This window comes from Antennarius striatus, chromosome 15, assembly GCF_040054535.1.
Source record: "Antennarius striatus isolate MH-2024 chromosome 15, ASM4005453v1, whole genome shotgun sequence".
NCBI classification, from domain to species: Eukaryota; Metazoa; Chordata; class Actinopteri; order Lophiiformes; family Antennariidae; genus Antennarius; species Antennarius striatus.
Window position 1 is genome coordinate 14,476,113 of NC_090790.1, and position 20,960 is coordinate 14,497,072.

Below are 20,960 nucleotides of genomic sequence, written 5' to 3' on the forward strand. Positions count from 1 at the left end.
CTCCAGTGTCAGTCACCAGTACCAGTCTCCCTTACCAGTCTCCACTGTCTCCACCTACAACAAAAAGCCAGACAAATTACACAGCCGTCGTCCGCCGCTAAACGGTGGACGCCCATTACACAATGTATTTAACTATATCATTATTAGGTGAAATACGAAGTAAATACAAAGCCTGAGAATATGTATATTTTCCTTCATAAGCTTTTAAACATCTTGTATGACATTTACCAAATTTGCTTTAACATACTGATAATTAAGAATTAGCACTGCTGTTATACCCCGAAGCCAGGTGAGAGCACTGGCGGCTGACTTGTGAAAGAATAAAGAAAAAAGAGCCGACAGGCAATTAGCCACAAATGTCTGTGGAGAAGTTTTTGTCCCAGAGGCTGTGATGTGTGCAAATTGTTTCTTTAAAGGATGGCATTCAGTGAATTGAGATGCTTGGTTATGTCAACCACAGGAAAAAAAAATAAAAAATTGAGTCTGTCATCCATTCAGTGTTTGACAGTTCTTGCATCAGTTGTCCCTTCACAGACAAAAACTGTCCAATTTCCACTTTGAAAACTAAAATCCCTGCAATGTGGAGCCACTTCACAAAAAGGACACTGCAACTGCTTCTGAGAAATCACGTGACCACACTAAGTACCTCAGTCTATAAAACCCGGTCTCTGCATCCTGTTGATCAAACCCCCAGGAAATCTTCATCAGGTAAGAACGTTTTAACAAAACATGATCAGAGGAGGGTTTTGGTTTATGAAATGTTTGAAATAACATAATAAAATCTGATTTATAATTTTAAGATTAAAAAAAGAAGATATTTTATGTATAAAGGAGATTTTAAATTCTTCATTATATATGTCTCACACACTCCTATTGTAATGCAAGTAATTATTCCTCCTCATATTAATTAGAAATATAATTAATATTTTATTTGTTCAATAACACATGAAATGTTTCTGTATCAGAAGGAATCATATGTGTTTTTATTGGTCATTGCTGCTGCAACACTGACACCAGAAAATGACTTTTCATCTGTATGTATTATATGACATAATCAGGAGATCTAACACAGTGGTCTATGCAAATTACTGAAATGTCCCATAGAAGAACTGAGCTGAAGATCTGGACTAAACTGGAAATGGAGAAAATAATTCAGTAAATCTGTTCACTGTGACTCTTATTTTCATCCAGACAATTTTCAACTTCAGGTGGCGTCCTCCAGCACAAACATCACCATGGACTCAGAGTGAGTAACCTTAAAAATCACACTGAAACAAATTGTGATCGAGTACAGTGCGCCCTCGGTCTTTGCGGTCAAGGAACCACACGCGATTGAGGAATCCGCGATCGAGATTTATTTATCTTATTATTTACGGTAATTTAAACATTTATGAATCCTCCCATACGGATATCAAACCACCTTCTATCTGTATTACCTTTTCCCACACTCTGATAAGACTGTTTAAATGACACTTTTGCGTCTCACGAAAGTCCGAGACTGACGGAACGTCAGCCAATAGAATGCGTATACGGTATCACGTGACTGCCGACCAAAAATCCGCAATGAGGTGGAGTCGCAATCGTTGATGCGCGATCGCACGAGGGCGCACTGTATTCAGTAATATACTGTAGTATGTCAGTCTTTATGTCTGCCATTTAATTTGCACAAAAAATATTATGAAATTACTTCTAATCAACATTTTCAATCTCAGCTTTCTGTAGACAAGTCTTCTGTTTTTCCTGGTTACGTGGACAGAGAGAATTCATGACATATTTACTAACAAGAACAGACCAAAATGAAAATTCTATCACCATCATTTTTTTCTTGTCTGATAGGTACAACTACAGTCGTACATTTATCAGAAATATATTCATGAAACATCACAAAAATGCACCCAGAGAGAGTTAACAGGAAGCAGGAAAAACTTCTGTTCATTACATCACTGTAGTTGCAGCAGTGGCGACTTCATGCCGCGTAGTAACCTTTAACATTTTAATAACATTTATTGTAGCTCACATGTCATTTATCTTCCACATATGTATGAAAATGTGTGTCAGTGCTCACTTCCTACCATTCATCTTTGATGTCGGTATTAATACATCCAGTAGTGGGCAGTGATGAGTCAAACATTTTGACAACTACAAATAGTCCTCAACATATGAACACAATTAATTCCAAGAGGTTGTTCATCAGCTGAATTATTTGTAAGTCGTTATTTATTAAATTTCAATCTATAATTGCATTTGAGGTCATTTAAATGCCATTACTACTCTAAATAAGAAAGTACTATTCCCTTATACCAGTGGTCGGCAACCTTTGACACTGAAAGAGCCATTTGAACCTGGTTTCCACGAAAAAGAAAACACTGGGAGCCGCACATACTTTTCCACATCTAAAATGAAAAAAACCTTCCCTTCAGGGTTTACCGCAGCATGTTTCTTATGAAATCCACGAAGTACTACAGAGAAAATTAAATTTTATTCATGTAATGAACACATTTTGAATTCTTGAAAAATAATAACAATGAATGTCTCTTTCAAATAAATTAAAAAGCTAAATTTAAATTTTAGCAAAGAAAGCAAAAAAATGCCATGAGGCGTCATCCTTATATCCCTTTATCTTATCTAAAATGAAGATAACACTGTATATATTGCTTTTTCTTACCTTTACACTTTGTATAAACAACTATAGTGTGGTTTCTTATGAAGTGCTACGGAGAAAATTAAATTTTACCGATGTAATGAACACATTTTGAATTCTTGAAAAAAAAAGACTGAATGTCTCTTTCGAATACATTAAAAATCTGAATTTAAATTGTCCATGCAGCAAACAAAAAGGAAAAATGCCGTGAGCTGTCATCCTTATATCGCCTTGGGCTTTCAAAGTATGGAGCGGAGCCTTGACCTGAATTTATAAAATAAATTGGGGGGAAAGCACTGTGTCACTAAACAATGAAAATTAAATATTAGCAAAATATCTGCATAAATATTTATTTTACCTGGTTAATGGGACTTCTGCTCCTGAACCTCTGCGCACAGCTTCTGCAAATCGGGGCTGTATGAAGTCACTTTCATCTTTATACGCAGGACTGTAAGCTGTCATCTGTGAGCCGTAAGCGGTGTTTGTTTTCAATGCAGTTCATGGTGGAGAATAGCTGCTCACATACATATGTGGATCCGAAGATCGACAGGACTCCAAAAGCATATTTCTTCATATTCGTGTAGGTGTCGGGGATGGCATTCCATGTTTCAAATATGAGCTTGTCCGGTCTCAGAAGGTTCTCAATATCACTCCATTTGTGATTCTGAGCAAGAGTGGCCTTCTGACGGGCAACATCTTCAAGGTCCTCTGTCAAGCGTTTGAATTTGGATACCCAAATATCTTTGTCAGCTATGTCAGCCAGCTCCAGCTCCAGAGCAGGTTGACTTACACCTGCAGTCACGTTTAGCAGGGATGGATCAATGGTCAGGGGAGTGACGGGGAAGGACAATGTAGTTTTTTCCTCTCTGAACTCAAGGAATCGTTTACCAAATGACGCTTGCATTGTGATGATTGCAGACTGCAAATACTCTGAATTGATCACTCCGTGAGCTTGTTTGAACTCCCTTAAAGAGGGGGAAGTGAGACAGTGTGCCTCTCTGTAAATGTCTGGCTAAAACTGTCAGTTTGCGCTCAAACGCTGTGCCTCCTCTCCCCTGAAGTGTTTTGTTCAGCGTGTTTAGTTTCGTTGTCATGTCCACCATGAAGTGCAGTTTTTCCAGCCACTCTGGCTGTTCCAGCTCAGGAAAGGTGAGCCCTTTGCTGCTCATGAAAGTTTTCACCTCTCCCAGACATGCAGCAAAACGTTTCAGCACCTCTCCTCTGGACAGCCACCGGACTCTGTTATGCAGCAGGAGATCAGTGTATGCGCTCTTCACCTCATCCAGTAATGAACGGAACTGGCGGTGATTTAAACCTCTTGCCATTATTTTATTGACAATCTGAATGACAACATTCATGACCTCTGTGCATTCTGGAGGAAAACTTTGCGCGCACAATGCTTCTTGGTGCAGGATGCAATGAAACGTCAGCAGCTTTCTATCCAGTGATTTCTGCAGCAAAGCCACAAAGCCCCTGTGCGCTCCAGTCATACTCGGTGCCCCATCGGTAGCCACCGACACGAGAAGGGTTGTTGTTATTTCTTTGGCTTGTAAACAATCAAGCACAGCCTCACAGATGTCCTCCCCCCGTGTCTGGCATTTTAGTGGTATCAGCTCAACCATTTCTTCCTGTGGTCCAGCAGAATTCACATATCGGAAGAACAGCGCGATTTGTTCAATGTCACTTTTGTCTTTGGACTCATCACAGGCGATTGAGTACGCTGCTGCTGAATTGATGTCTTTGATTTGCTGTTTTGTGATATTTTCTGCCATTTTTATGGTTCTGTCTTTGACAGTCTTCGCAGAGAGAGGCATTTCTCTGATTTTCTGCACAATTTCGTCTTTGTTTTTAAAGTCCGCAAATAGGTGTTCTGAAATCTTAAGGAATGATTCTTTCATTTATTCTCCATCTGTGAACGGTTTCCCATGCCTGCCTATTTCCTGAGCGGCCACAAAGCTTGTATATGTAGTTGAATTTGCAGACTTCACCCACTTCTTGAATTGATTTTTCGTCCGGTCAGCCTTCTTCATCAGTTCGGAAACAGCTTTTTTCCTCTCTTCTCCCTCTGGATATTTTTCAGCAAAGGCTCTGTGTGTATTGTTAAAATGTCTTGCGACATTTGACCGTTTATTGTTAGCCAGTTTTTCTCCACAAATTAGGCATACTGGTAGGCCACTCTCGTCTGAGGTAAATGCAAATGAATCTGCCCAGGTATCATTGAAAGTTCCATTTTCTTGAGATATTTTCTTTTTTTACATTTCTCCATTGGCCTTGCCGGGGTTGAAAGTTGCAACAAATAGACAGCGTTTCGGCGGGTATACCGGCTTCCGCAGTGTGACGTTTATTTTGAGCGACGAAAAAATAAAATTAATTAATTTATAATTTATTTTCCAAGCCACTCAGAGCCGCATTATAAGGATGAAAGAGCCGCATGCGGCTCCGGAGCCGTGTGTTGCGGACTGTTGCCTTATACTAAACGGAAACAGTTACAGGACATAAAAACAACACATAAATGAAACAAAATACAGATATACCGGTCCTTCTAAAAAAATTAGCATATTGTGATAAAGTTAATTATTTTCTGTAATGTATTGATAAACATTAGACTTTCATATATTTTAAACATGGGAATCAAACCTATGACTTCCATACCGGATCGGTCGAGGCCCGGGTTAACAACGACCGCCATCAGCGCTGTTGACCTACAGGGCGCCGGTGGAAATTGGACTACTGCTTGTCAAAGAAGGAGAGGAGGAAGGTGTGTCCGTAAGAAGAGAGAGAAGAGGAACGCCAAGAGTATAGGACTGAGAGTAGGGACGTTGAATGTTGGAACTATGACATGACAGGAAAAGGTAGAGAGTTGGTTGACAAAATGCAGAGGAGGAAGGTAGACATACTGTGTGTCCAGGAGACCAGGTGGAAAGGTAGCAAGGCTAGAAGTTTAGGGGCAGGGTTCAAGTTGTTCTATCACGGTGTAGATAGGAAGAGAAATAGAGTAGGAGTTATCTTGAAGGAGGAGTTTGTTAGGAATGTCCGGGAGGTAAAAAGAGTGTCAGATAGAGTGATGGGTCTGAAGCTAGAAATAGAAGGCGTGATGTTCCATGTTGTTAGATTGTATGCTCCACAGGTAGGATGTGAGCTGGAGGAGAAGGAGAAATTCTGGTTGGACCTTGATGAAGTGATGCAGAGCATGCCCAGAAGTGAGAGAGTTGTCATTGGTGCAGACTTCAATGGACATGTTGGTGCAGGTAACAGAGCTGATGAGGAGGTGATGGGCAGGTTTGGTATCCAGGAGAGGAACGCAGAAGGACAGATGGTAGTTGACTTTGCAAAAAGGATGGAAATGGCTTTCTTCCAGAAGAGGCAGGAACAAAGGGTGACCTATAAGAGTGGTAGGTGCACACAGATAGACTACATCTTATGTAGATGGTGTAATCTGAAGGAGATCAGTGACTGTAAAGTAGTGGTAGGCGATAGTGTAGCCAAACAGGGCTATGGGGGGGTAGTTCCAATATCGGACGGGGGGGGGGGTAGTTCAAATATCGGACAGGGTACCGAAGTCAATTAACTCAACCAACTTTTATTTATATAGCGCTTAATCACATCTGAAGACATTTCAAAGCGCTTTACAGATAGAAAGGAAACAATGCCCTCCAGAGCAAGCATAAGCGACTGTGGGATGTGTCCGATTTTGGAACAAAATTCCAATATCGGACACGATATTGGAACTGCGGAGAAGGTGGTGTAGGAAGGAGGGGGCAGGGATGACAAGTTTTCTGTCTTCATATGAGGAGCATTAATCCTCCCATCTTCCACGGAGTCCACTCAGTCAGTCTGTTAAAGGCTGACCTGATGCTCACCCGACCGACCGACTGACCGACCGACTGGCTGGCCGTGGGTCTGCATCTGGCTGGTGAGAAGTTGAAGGCAGGTTCCAGCCGAGTCAAAGCCAGTCTCAAACACTGATGTAGATGTTCATCTGTCAATCTGGATCTCATTGGTGTTTTTCAAGAGTTTGATGTCTGAAAAGGTTTGTAGATGTACATGGAGAGCGGCACAAGTCAGTGAGACTGTCGGGCTTGAACGCGTCTTTCAGAACATCACAATTCTGTAACTCAGCTGACTCAAACTGATCAGAAGGCTGAGCTTCATCAATATAACAAAGGGGTTCGGGAAAAGACGGACTTCTTCTGCAGGGAGAAGGATGAAGTTGTTCTTCTTCACTTGTTCCAAAACCAGCGCTAGTTTCACCTCGAATGCTTTTATGTGGGAATACATGTCCAATTGAGTTTACCTTCGTAGCTGCAAGTTTAGGCTGTTCAGCATTTCTGTCACGTCTCTTAAAAATGCTATTCCCACTCTGGATCGATCAGCTCAGTTTTGTCGGTGCCAGAGCTGGAAATTAAAAAATTTAAATAAGAAATCTATTTCCGTATTTTTTAATTTGAAGACGACAAAATAAATGCTTTTAAAGATTTTCATTTCAACCCAAACAGCCAAACTTTTTTCTTTTCTTTTTTTTCTTTCCTTTTTTGTTTGACAGATTTTACTTTTCTTTTACGGCTTTTGTTACAATCCATAGATCATGAAGAAAGATAGCTAGACGGACGGACGGGCGGAAAGACAGATGGACGGACAGAAAGACAGATGGACGGACAGACAGATAACAGACAGACAGACAACAGACAGACAGATAACAGTACTAATGCATACATACACACTATGATGGTATTTGGTTAATAAGGTCTGAATAAGAGAAGAGGAATATACAACATACTAATATAACTTTAATAAATTATGTGCAACAAATTAGGGTGTGCAATATGAAATGAACAGTCTGGCAACAACATAGAAATATTTTACATTATAATCTAAATATAAGTAAATTAATGTTATCACTACCAAAAGACATACCACATTGTTTCTAGTCCTTGACAAAACTCTCCTCCATAATCTTGTGTGAACATCAGACGTAGAGAATAAAATGTCTAAATCATCTTTCTCCCCAGGAAATACCGTGACATCGTCCTGACAAGTAAACTCATCCACTCAGGACCTCCTGCTGTCTTCCAGCTGGATCCAGAGAAGAAGAACATTGGCGCTCTAATGAAAATGACTCTTGGTGAACAAAAGGTGAACATCATCAACAAGACCATTTTACTTGTGGGAGAAACAGGATCTGGAAAATCTACTCTGATCAACGCTCTGGTCAACTACGCCATGGGAGTGACGTGGGAGGACGATGTCTGGTTTCAGATCGTCAACGATCAGAAGCAACATACGTCAGCAGGTCAGAGTTCAGAAGAGGGTAACCGACCTAATCAGTCAGAGAGTCAGACGTCAGAGGTGATCGTGTACCAGATCTTTGGTTTTGAAGGTAAAACTCTGCCCTACTCTTTGACCATTGTCGATACTCCTGGATATGGAGATACCAAAGGGATTCAAAAGGACGACGTCATCAAAGAACAGTTATTAGATTGGTTCCGCTCGGATAACGGGATCAACGAGATCAATGCAGTGGGTCTGGTGCTGAAGGCGTCCGACAATAGACTGACTGAGCGACTGAGGTATGTCTTTGATTCAGTGGTGTCTCTGTTTGGGAAGAATATGGAGCAGAACATTGTCGCCCTCATCACACACTCAGACGGTCTGGTGCCACGAGACGCCCTGACCGCTCTCGTTAATGCAAAAATCAAATGTGCCAAGAACGAAAAGAAGGATCCCCGTCACTTTCTGTTCAATAACCGCCAGATGATGGAGAGAACAGAGGAAGAATTATTTGTTCTAAAGTTTGCGTGGGATTTCTCCAAAGACCAGATGGGCAAGTTTACGAAATTCATTGAAAACGCTTCACCTCAAAAGCTGAACACGACAGTGGCCGTCCTAAATGAGCGGAACCGATTGAAGACCCTCATCACAAATCTGGAGGGGAGAGTTACGACTATCGAACTCCAACGGAGAGAGATCCTGCAGGAGCGTAAAATTCTGGAAAACTGTGAAGCAACCATGACATCAAACAAGAATTATATCGAAGAAGTTGACGAAGTCTATAAAGAGAAACAAAAAATAGAAGGTGGGAGCTGGGGCTTTTTGTGGCTCTCCTACAGAGGAGCCATGAACTGTCTGGTGTGTGAGGAGACCTGCCACCATGAAGGATGCATTCATGCCAGAAATCCAGATGATGGGTGTTCAGTTATGAAAAAAGGTTTCTGCATTGTATGTACCAGGAAATGTTCGACCAAAGTTCATGTGAAGGATACGTGGATCTTCGTGACCAAGACGAGGAAGGTTCAGAGGACCAAAGAGGATGTGAAGAAAAAGTATGAGGACAGCAAGAAGGACAGCGAGAGACACTTGAGCACTCTGCAAATAATGGAGAAGAAAATGGAAGAATATGAGAGAGAGAAAGACAAGTGGTTGGATGAGTCCTTCCAGCATATCAAAAATCTGGAGCGGATCGCCCTGAATGTGGATTCTCTGTCCACTCAAGTCCACTTGGACTTCCTGATTGAGAGAATGGATGAGAGAAAAGATAAAGATAAACTCCAGGAGCTGATGGAGATGAAACATCGAGTGGATGAAGGAGCCAGAGTGGCGATGGGGTACATGAACAACGAGAAGCTGAAGAAGGAGCGCAACTAAAAACCAAAGGCAAACATGAGTGGATTGATTGTAAAGAGGAAAAGTCGACGCCTGTGATCAGAAAACTGTTTTTATGCTACAGTGTGCCCTCAATCTTTGCGGTTAATATGTCTGAGGAGCCACATGCGATTTATGAATTCCACGACAGAGCGACAAACTATTTATCTTATTGTTTATGGTAATTTAAACATTTATGACCCTTCCCATATTGATATTAAACCACCTTCTATCTGCATTACCTTTTCCCACACTCTTATCGACTATTTAAAACACTTTTGTGTCTCACGCAAGTCCGAGACCCACAGAACTTAGCACACTTCCGGATGCCGTCAGCCAATAGAATGCGTGTAGGGTATCACGTCACTTCCTACCAAAAATCCGCAATGAGGTGAAGTCGCAAGCTTTGATGCGCGAATGTGTAAAATTTGTGCATCTTGCATCTTAATGAACAGCAGGTTGGTGAATGTGCTGGTTGGTGGAGGTAAAAAAATAAATGGTACAGTGCTCCATCACGCATTCGAGCATCAACGTGATGAATAATTCGTCGCTCTATCGCAGAATTTGTTAATCACGTGTGGTTCCTGGAACGCATTAACCGCAAGTAACAAGGGAGCACTGCATTGTAATTCTGTTTTTGCTTGCTTATGTATGTTTTGTATATATTCTGAATGTTCATTCATTCATTTTCTGTACGCGCATTTTTGGGTGCTAGAGCCTATCTCAGCCGACTGGAGGCGTGAGGCAGGGGACACTCCGGATGGGACGCCAATGCACCGCGGTATTCTAAATGTGTGTTATACAAAGTTCATGAGGAAAGTCCTATCCATAAAACTTCACTTGAAGTTTATTCTGGAGGGGGGACTGAACCCCTTCCTGTTACTCAGATCTTTATAAATGTGGACAAATTAAAGGAGAAGTTTGAAACTTACAAAATAAATATCTGGATGAGCAAATAAAGTGTCGCAATCGGTTCTTGATCAGGTTCATGCTCACACAAATATGATGAGCCAAACACGCTAAACATTTTCTTAGTGAATCTGCATGACTGTGGAAACATGTCCTGATTCAGCTGCTGGTTAAAACACACCATAGGGCTACAGGTTTTGCCAACGTCACACTCTGTCACACTGAAACTCCATCAGCTCCATCAGGTGAGGTGGAGTCCCTTCAGGATACATGGTGAAGGGATTACATTCTTTTTTATAGTAGCACAATCTCTAAATCGGTCCTTGAACTTTCAGATGCTTAATGTAAAAATAAATAAATCTAAGTCTGCCATTCATTCAGTGTTTGGTGGTTTTTGTATCAGCTGTCCTTCTCAGACAAAAACTGTTTAATTTCCACATTACTGTGAGCTGATAGACATGTTGCACAACGCTGCCCCCATGAGTTAAAAAAAGGAACTGCAATCGTTTCTGGGAAATCACGTGACCTACGTATATAACGTGTGGACTCTGCATCCTCCTCAACAGAGCTGCAGAAAGTCTCCAACAGGTAAGAACGTTTTAACAAAATATGATCAGAGTAGAGTTTTACTTTATTAAAAAATCAGATAACAAATCTGCTTTATAGCTTTAGGGTTTAAAGGAGTTGCAGAAATAAAGATATTTTATGTTTAAAGGAGAAAAAGGGAAGCTTAGATTTTAAATCCTTCACAATTTTGGAAGGCATCAGGTTTCACGCGTTCCTATTATAATTCCAGTAGTTATTCCTACTCAGATTAATGAGAAATCTTTGAAGGTGCTCAGTAACCGATGAAATAATAATTTTATAAGGGATTAGAATAAATAAAGGATTCTGATTCATATCCTAGAATGTTTCTTGTGTCAGAAGGAATCAGATTTATTTACGTTTTATTGGCCCCTGAAAATGACCTTTTATCTGCATGTATGAAAATGACATAATGTGACATGAAAACATGTGGACTTGGTTGTTAAGCAATCAGGAAGTCTCTCACAGTGGTCGATGCAAATGATTGACAGGTTCCACAGAAGATCTGAGCTGAAAATCTGAACTAAACTGTGGAAATGGAGACAAATAATGCAGTGATTTAGTAATCCTACTTTTAACCACGATTCTTTTTTTCATCCAGACAGTTTTCAACATCTGGTGGAGTCCTCCAACACAAACATCACCATGGCAACAGAGTGAGTCACCTTTAAAGTCATACTAAAACAAAATATGACATATTGAAAAAGTGAATTATTCAGTATACAGTACAGCAGTCTTTATGGCTTGCACAAAAAATAATGTGAAATTACTTCAAATCAACATTTTCATTCTCAGCTTTCTGTAGACAAGGCTTCTGTTTGTCCAGGAGTTACCTGGAAAGAGAGAATTCATAAAACTTTTACGAACAAGAACAGACCATAAGTGAAAATTCTGTCACCATCAGTTTTTTAAATTGCAGTCATCACCATGTTTGTTTTTGTTTAGCAGAATGCTGCAACAGTATTTTACCAATTTACTCACAACACTTCATTTTCACCCACATGAAGGTGAAAGACACAGTGACAGAATTTTCAGGTTTGATCTGTTCTTGTTAGCAAAAGTCTTTAAATATTTAATTCAACACACTATTTAAGTAGTGTAGGCATTCAAATGAGAAGATGTGTGTGTGTGTGTGTGTGTGTGTGTGTGTGTGTGTGTGTGTGTGTGTGTGTGTGTGTGTGTGTGTGTGTGTGTGTGTGTGTGTGTGTGTGTGTGTGTGTGTGTGTGTGTGTGTGTGTGTGTGTGTGTGTGTGTGTGTGTGTGTGTGTGTGTGTGTGTGTGTGTGTGTGTGTGTGCCATTTGTGATACACACTGTCCAGACTGGTGTTCCTCATACCATACTGCCCCCTTGAGGACAAAAGTCTGTCAGTGAAGGAAGAACTACTGTACATGCATCCATTCATCCATTTTCAACCGTTTCATCAGCTGTGGCGGGTTGTGGGGAGCTGGAACTTATACCAGCTGACTGAGGGCATTAAGCTGGGGAAACTCCAGGCACAACGCCAGAGCATCGCGGAGCCACACGTAGACAGACAAACACGCACACAGTCACTCCAATTTCGAACGGTCAATTAACCTGAAGTGCATGTTTTTGAAGGTGGAAGGAAGCTGGAGAACCCAGAGAGAACACACGCAGACACGGGGAGAACATGCAAACTCCGCACAGAGCGGGACTCAAACCCGCAACCGCCTTGCTGTGTGGTGACAGTGCTACCCACTGCACAACTGTGCCGCCACTGCTGTACATACAGTATACAACATATTTTTAAAAAAGCCAACCAACATTTCACATTATAATATAAATTAATGTTAATGAACGTTATCACTACCGCAAGATAAACCATATCGTTTCAGGTCATTGACAAAACTCTACTCAAAAATCTTGTGTGAACATCAGATGAATAGAATAAAATGTCTAAATCATCTTATTTTTCAGGAAATATCAAAGTAAATTAACATTATCACTACCAAAAGACACATCATATTATTTTTATTCAATTTGCTTGAACATTACACGACACATGGAGGAGAGGTTTGCCAGTGATCTTGTGAACATCAGACGTAGAGAATAAAATGTCTAAATCATCTTTCTCCCCAGGAAATACCGTGACATCGTCCTGACAAGTAAACTCATCCACTCAGGACCTCCTGCTGTCTTCCAGCTGGATCCAGAGAAGAAGAACATTGGCGCTCTAATGAAAATGACTCTTGGTGAACAAAAGGTGAACATCATCAACAAGACCATTTTACTTGTGGGAGAAACAGGATCTGGAAAATCTACTCTGATCAACGCTCTGGTCAACTACGCCATGGGAGTGACGTGGGAGGACGATGTCTGGTTTCAGATCGTCAACGATCAGAAGCAACATACGTCAGCAGGTCAGAGTTCAGAAGAGGGTAACCGACCTAATCAGTCAGAGAGTCAGACGTCAGAGGTGATCGTGTACCAGATCTTTGGTTTTGAAGGTAAAACTCTGCCCTACTCTTTGACCATTGTCGATACTCCTGGATACGGAGATACCAAAGGGATTCAAAAGGACGACGTCATCAAAGAACAGTTATTAGATTGGTTCCGCTCGGATAACGGGATCAACGAAATCAATGCAGTGGGTCTGGTGCTGAAGGCGTCCGACAATAGACTGACTGAGCGACTGAGGTATGTCTTTGATTCAGTGGTGTCTCTGTTTGGGAAGAATATGGAGCAGAACATTGTCGCCCTCATCACACACTCAGACGGTCTGGTGCCACGAGACGCCCTGACCGCTCTCGTTAATGCAAAAATCAAATGTGCCAAGAACGAAAAGAAGGATCCCCGTCACTTTCTGTTCAATAACCGCCAGATGATGGAGAGAACAGAGGAAGAATTGTTTGTTCTAAAGTTTGCGTGGGATTTCTCCAAGGACCAGATGGGCAAGTTTACGAAATTCATTGAAAACGCTTCACCTCAAAAGCTGAACACGACAGTGGCCGTCCTAAATGAGCGGAACCGATTGAAGACCCTCATCACAAATCTGGAGGGGAGAGTTACGACTATTGAACTCCAACGGAGAGAGATCCTGCAGGAGCGGAAAATTCTGGAAAACTGTGAAGCAACCATGACATCAAATAAGAATTATATCGAAGAAGTTGACGAAGTCTATAAAGAGAAACAAAAAATAGAAGGCGGGAGCTGGGGCTTTTTGTGGCTCTCCTACAGAGGAGCCATGAACTGTCTGGTGTGTGAGGAGACCTGCCACCATGAAGGATGCATTCATGCCAGAGATCCAGATGATGGATGTTCAGTTATGAAAAAAGGTTTCTGCATTGTATGTACCAGGAAATGTTCGACCAAAGTTCATGTGAAGGATACGTGGATCTTCGTGACCAAGACGAGGACGGTTCAGAGGACCAAAGAGGATGTGAAGAAAAAGTATGAGGACAGCAAGAAGGAGAGCGAGAGACACTTGAGCACTCTGCAAATAATGGAGAAGAAAATGGAAGAATATGAGAGAGAGAAAGACAAGTGGTTGGATGAGTCCTTCCAGCATATCAAAAATCTGGAGCGGATCGCCCTGAATGTGGATTCTCTGTCCACTCAAGTCCACTTGGACTTCCTGATTGAGAGAATGGATGAGAGAAAAGATAGAGATAAACTCCAGGAGCTGATGGAGATGAAACATCGAGTAGATGAAGGATCCAGAGTGGCAATGGGGTACATGAACAACGAGAAGCGGAAGAGGAAGCTCGACTAAGAAGCAAAGGCAAACATGAGTCTATTGATTGTGAGTTGTGAAGAGAAAAGGTTGACGCCCGTGATCTGGAAACTGTATTCATGTTATTTCTGTCAGAATGTCTGTGTAGGTTCTCAGTTATCCAGGTTTTGGTTATCCAAAACTGTTTAAATCCACTGGACTTTAAGAAAGTTTCTTGAAGACATTCTGCCTCTCATCCAAGAGGTTTCTTCAGTTCTAGTGCTGGTTGGTCTTGTCCCAGTTTATTAACCCTGTGAGGTGTGGTCAGTGCTGTTCTTATTCCAACCACCATAGTTAAAACCCATCTGGCTCCTCAACAATAGTTGATTGGGGTGACAAGGGGTGTCAAAGGGGGGTCGTTGAGTTTCACTGAGCCTTTATATACTAATGAGGGTCATTTGGATGAGACACATCACCTGGGTTAATCTGCTGAGTCATTCTTTTGGGGAGTTTCGAAAGGACCTGACTGTAAATAGGTGAAAAATGATGTCGCAGACCACCCTCCTTGTTCAGAGATGGCTTCTCCACTTTGACATGGATGGCTTCTTTCGCTCCTCTCTCATACCATCTGTAATTCTGTTTTTGCTTGCTTATGTGTTTTGAATATATTCTAAATGTGTCTTACATAAAGTTCATTAGGAAAATGCTATCCATAAAACTTCACCTGATGTTTAGCCTGGTGGTCTTCTATTGGTGTGATGGGAGAAAAAAAATACTGTCTCTTTTGTGTGTTCTAATCTCACCCAAACTGATTTTCAAGGTTGGAGCCCAAGAATAGTTTACTTCTGTGCTCTTTCCCAGCATAATTTAATTTTTTTATATACAGTGCTTGAATGATCCTCTGCGGGAAGTTAGTGGCACACTCTAGTGTTATTAGTTCACACATGCATGTATGCATGCATGTACAGTATTCACACAAGGGGCCTGTATGCATGCAGTGGGAGGTAGAGTGGGAGCTCCTGCTTCGTGTGCCCAAGTGAGCAACTTGTTGGGGTGTGCGCCTTGGTCAGGGGCATCTCGGTAGTGCTCCAGAGGTGATCTGACACCTCCCACTGTCAGCTCACACTCCGGGTGTTTTTGGACGAGAGCGGGAATTGAACCACTAATGTTGGAACATTGGACGACCTGCTCTACCGCCAGCTCTACCACTGAGCCACTGCCGCCCCCAAAAATATCTGATAACAAAATGTTGTTTGTCATATGAAGCATACTCTTTTCACTTGTTTGAAACTTCTTAATGTATAAAAATGCCCACTGGCTGAACTGAGACTTATAACCCAACGACACATTGACTTGTGCTTCCCACTCTTCATTCACTGCTGCAGCAAAGTGGAATAAAAGATTCAAAGACAATTCTTTGTGTGACAGTTTTCATTCCTGAAATTTCTACAACAAGGAGGTCCGAACACCTTCCTGTGTCCACATGTACTTTGAATGCTATTTAGCTATTTGTATATTAGGATAAATTACAGGAGAAGTTTGAATCTTCCAGGTTATTGCATTTTAAACTCATGATTATGGAGTAATACTGGTGTTTACCACCGAGTGACACTCTAGTACCACAATTTGTAGCACCAAGAGAAACTGTGCACATGGCAGGCTCCAATATATAAAAAAAATCTGTTTATTATAGACAAAAATCAAATAATAGTTACATTGTTATAGAACTCAACGTCAAGAGACATTTTAATATCCAGTGTTTAATCAACACGAACAAAGAAACCATAATAATTAAATAAGTATTTGATTTGATTATTATAAACTACAACATTAATGTATTACAGTTCATTGATACGCAATTAATCACAATTAATGGAAATTAATGCTTATAATAATTTTTTAAGTGTAGTTACATTTCTACGAATAAGTAATTTGTCAATTAGTTGAGTAAGAGACAGTAGAAGTAATTTTTTTTATTTCTTTCTTTGTTGGTACTTACGAAATTAATTGGTTACGTAAGTAGAACATTATGTAAGTAGAGACGCATTTTCCATGCAAATGCCCTAATCCGTTCCAAGGCCCAAAAAATTCCGACACAAATGTTTTATAAAGCATAAAAATGCATCAAAACATGTAACAAATACATGTTACGAATAGATTATTACACAATAAATGAGAGTTGTGCATAATGTAAAAAACAAAGAATAGAGTAAAGAATAAAAATGACGGTCATTTACCTTTTCAAAGCTGTCCCCATTGTTTTTTGCTTTCTTTGGTTCATGCGCTCCTATCTCACGATGCCGAACAACAGAGTAAATTCCAGTCCTCCTTTTGAACTTTGTCCAACCACCCACGCAATGCCTTAAACTCCTTAAACTTCCTTTTGTTTTAATAACATGGCGATTGTAGATGCATTACGGCCATATTCTTTGGCGAGCTCAACCAAACACATCCCTTTTTCATGTTTTTCTGTGATCTCTTGCTTTGTTTGTATGGACAAAGAACTCTTTTCTTCTTCTTTTCTTTTCCTCTTTTCTCTGTCATTTTCTTGGGGTCCATAGCGAATACGTACTCAAAAAGTTCTTGTATTTGCGCAAAACTATCAGACTACCTCACGGGTCGAGTGCAGAATGCCAAAGACACTCCACAAGCACCCTAGCTCCACGCAGAGGTGGAGTGACATCCCTCTTAGCCAATGGGATGCCACGATGATACGTAATAGGTAATACCCAATGGCAGAGCAGCTATGAGAATGTTGCGTTCAGAAACCTGTGGGAGATTCAAGTACGGCGTTTTTATTCGAGTATCAGCCGATACGGTGTTTTTACATTACGTAAGTCGAAATTTCTTTCTTAACTAGAGGCAATATTTTCCTGCTAAGAAATTTCGTAAGTAGAAAATTTCGTAAGTAGAGACATTCGTAAGTAGAGGTATCACAGTACTACTGTCGTAATGGTATATCTTCTGTCACTACCGGACCTTTATCCTCAAGGGGGCAGTATGGTATCAGGTATACTAGTATGCTTAGTGTATGACACACACACACACACACACACACACACACACACACACACACACACACACACACACACACACACACACACACACACACACACACACACACACACACACACACACACACACACACACACACACACACACACACCTACCTTTTAATCTGAATGCCTACACTACTTAGGTATTGAATTAAATTTGAATTAAATATTTTCAGACTTTTACTAACAGGAACAGATCAAACCTGAACATTCTGTCACCATCTCTTCACCTTCATGTGAATGACAGTTGGGTGACGTGAGTAAAATGTTCAAATATCGTTGCTGCAATCTGCTAAACAAAGACAAAAAAATGGAGACGACTGCTGTTCAAACCTCTTGAGGAGGATGGAGACTAGTTACTCTCTGCAGCTCCTGGAGAAGTTCCCATGGAGGTTGGAACACCTTTCTGTCATGCTGTCGTCCAGCTCATCCCAGATCACCTCTGTTGGGTTCAGGTCCTGTGATGGTGTGGGTCAGGTGATTAATCACTGATTTAACTGCTTTCACATTGTGTGTGTGTGTGTGTGTGTGTGTGTGTGTGTGTGTGTGTGTGTGTGTGTGTGTGTGTGTGTGTGTGTGTGTGTGTGTGTGTATGTGTGTGTGTGTGTGTGTGTGTGTATGTGTGTGTGTGTGTGTGTGTGTGTGTGTGTGTGTGTGTGTGTGTGTGTGTATGGGGTCAGAATGTTCCACTGAGCACAGATGGTATTCAAGAGGGTCTGGAGGCTGTAATGATGATGGTGCTGAGTGAACCTTCAAGCCAGACAAGCCCCGCCCATTACAACACATCTCCTCCACCATGGTTCAGATGGGTACCACACATACACTTGCTGGTCCACTGGTCCACTGATCTACTGGTCCACTAGTCTACTGGTCTACAGGTCCACTGGTTGAATCCCTGTCAGAAACTGTTTCCTGAAAGCTCAGGTTTGCGTCACTGACATGATGCTGATTTGATGCTGACTTAATGCTCATTCGATGTTTCTGCTACTCAGGAATCCTGAAATAAATCCACACGATGTGAACGAGAAGCAAATGAGAGGCAGAAAAAGGGGAGAGGAGGCGTAAATGTTTAGATGTGGAGAGAAGAAAATGTTTAAACAGCTAATTTCCTCTTCTTTGCCATGTCTCCATCCTCCTCCTCTCCCTGTGGAGGACAATCTCCTCTTCCTGATGGAGTCAAGAGGGGCCATCTGTGGCCCCGACACTCTCAAGTCCTCTCTGCTGCTCTTTTCATATCTGTTTATGATTTCCTCTTATGTGTTGCTCCTCTTCTCTTAACCTCGTTCACTTCCATTTCCCTCCTCTGTTTACTCTCCATCTTTTCCCTGACAGCTTCTTATTCCACGCTCGCTTCTAAATGCTGTTTTTCTTTCCTCTTTGTTTTTTTCCTCATCATCTCACACGTTTATTTCCACTTTATTGTGAAGCCGTCTCTGTTTGTGTTTTATTCTCATGAAGGAAATTCCTTATTTTTTGGCAAACTAACTCCTGCAGAGAGTTCTTTAACCAACTCCACAAAGTGGAGTCGTCTCACGTCCTTAAATTTCTGGCGTTTGGCGAGCAATGAACTAATAGTTTGCAGACAAACCACAGAAAAATCCCGTAATGAATGTTGATCAGAAATGCTCTGTCAGTGACTTTTAGAAATAAAGATAGTCAGTAAACAGTCAACAAGTGGTCAATATTAGAGCATAACTTTAAAATTGGGAAAAAACAAGATTTGGAGCAACAACAACAAAAAAATTCCAGAAACAAGGAAACAAAGTATCCAATACAAAAACACAACGACTCAGCATTTTTGAGCTACAGCCAGTGCTTTCAGGAATTTCATGAGTCAGCAGCCTTAAAACACAACAACAAAAAAACAAAAACTCATGGTGTTTAAATTGTTTAACAAACTAATGTTTTAGTGTTGATATGTTCATACTTACTGGATCATAAATGTACAAGTAGTCAGCGGCGCATCGGCTATAGAGGCGAGGCAGAATGGACCTCGCTCAGCGGCAGGCTAACAGAAACAATATTAGCTCCCTAAGGCTATCATGATGTGTTTTCTTCACCACCGGGGGATGTCTGACTTTATTTTGAGTGTTCTGTCGGTTGTCAGCGCAGCACGGACCAAAATGAAATTACAACACCATGGAAGTCTTGATCATAAGCAGGTGACATTGTGAAGAGATTTGTGCGCAATTAGCTTCCCTTTGTTCAGCTGGTATGAGCTAATCTGAAAGCTGTCAATCAATCTCTGGTTTGAAAGCTAAACAAACCAACCTTTTTGAATTATTAAAAGACTTCAGATTTCAAATTGAAATCTTGAAAGCCATGAATATCACAAACTTCTTAGGAACTGGTCTGTAACAGCAATGCACTGCTAACGTAAATCATTTGATACCATGGTAAAACATGTGCCTGCCATGATGCAGATGAAAGAATCGAACAATGAAATGTATGCAGGGTACACCCTGGATGCTACGCCAAAAAAGAAATATCACAATAAGTAACAATTACAGTATCAGCTAGCGTTAGCATTCAACCACTTTACATCCAGGTTTATGATGAGGGTCAATATATCTAAGTTCATCAAAAACCTTCACATTATACCGTGGAGAGTTAATTTAGTCATCTATATTTCAACGTAATCTTAATCTAATGTGAAATGTCTTCAACGTTTTATCATAGTTAATTTCATGATACTGTTTTAGTCCAGTTTTACATTAAAAGTTTGGTTATTTTAGTCAGATTGTAGTAAAAAAAAAAGTATTTTAATCCAGTTTGAAAAAAGTCTTGATAAGTGAGTGTTTTCCAAGACAAACTCATTATTAATGTGTCAGCCAACTGAGTGAAAACAAATTGATATTTGTGGCCATTTTCCACATCAGATTATTATCAGATAAATTATTATCCAATGAAATCTGTCTGAATGATTAACTATTCAGCTCACTAGAAATGGGAATATGCTCTGAAAATTTGATTTACGTTAAACTTCACACTATCAAATTGTCAAATATGAAAACAATCTGGAACGACCGTAAGTCGAAAAAAAAAAGAGATTTTTTTTCTGGAGATTTCTTCTAAATGTCTCCCAGAGAAACACGAGGAACACATCCTTTTTCTTCACATGAACGGTACCATACAGATGGTAGGTTTAGGTTTAGTAAATAAGGAAGGAAACACCGGTTTGACAGCAGGGAGCCATCAAAGCGTTTCCATTGTGAGGTGGAACGGCACCAGCAGGACTATCTTCTACAAATCCCCCGGGAAACTCAGCACTGATGCAGGAAAAATCCTCTCTCCCATCCAGCGAGGAATTCACAACAAAATACTCATCACGAGACTGAGATGCTCACTGATGGGGAGGAAGCAAATCTTTATCTTCAGACTGTGTTGGACCATCCTGGTTTGTGCCAATCTGGGTCAGTTAGCCCAGTTCTGTTGACCCAGTTCTGTTCCTTTTTGGTC

General features: G+C 40.9%; 2 protein-coding genes across 2 annotated transcripts; both read left to right on the forward strand.

Moving 5' to 3' along the window:
- The first annotated feature begins 695 nt into the window (after positions 1-695).
- On the forward strand, positions 696-10,550 carry LOC137608354 (uncharacterized). The gene is made up of 3 exons (XM_068334672.1): positions 696-708; positions 1,192-1,246; positions 7,651-10,550. Exons 2-3 carry the CDS (start codon positions 1,236-1,238, stop codon positions 9,281-9,283), a joined length of 1,644 nt encoding a protein of 547 aa, XP_068190773.1. The 5' UTR covers positions 696-708; positions 1,192-1,235; the 3' UTR covers positions 9,284-10,550.
- A 215-nt stretch (positions 10,551-10,765) lies between these two features.
- On the forward strand, positions 10,766-15,852 carry LOC137608455 (uncharacterized). The gene is made up of 3 exons (XM_068334842.1): positions 10,766-10,777; positions 11,376-11,430; positions 12,873-15,852. The coding sequence occupies exons 2-3, from the start codon at positions 11,420-11,422 to the stop codon at positions 14,503-14,505; spliced, it is 1,644 nt and encodes a 547-aa protein (XP_068190943.1). The 5' UTR covers positions 10,766-10,777; positions 11,376-11,419; the 3' UTR covers positions 14,506-15,852.
- Positions 15,853-20,960: the final 5,108 nt, after the last annotated feature.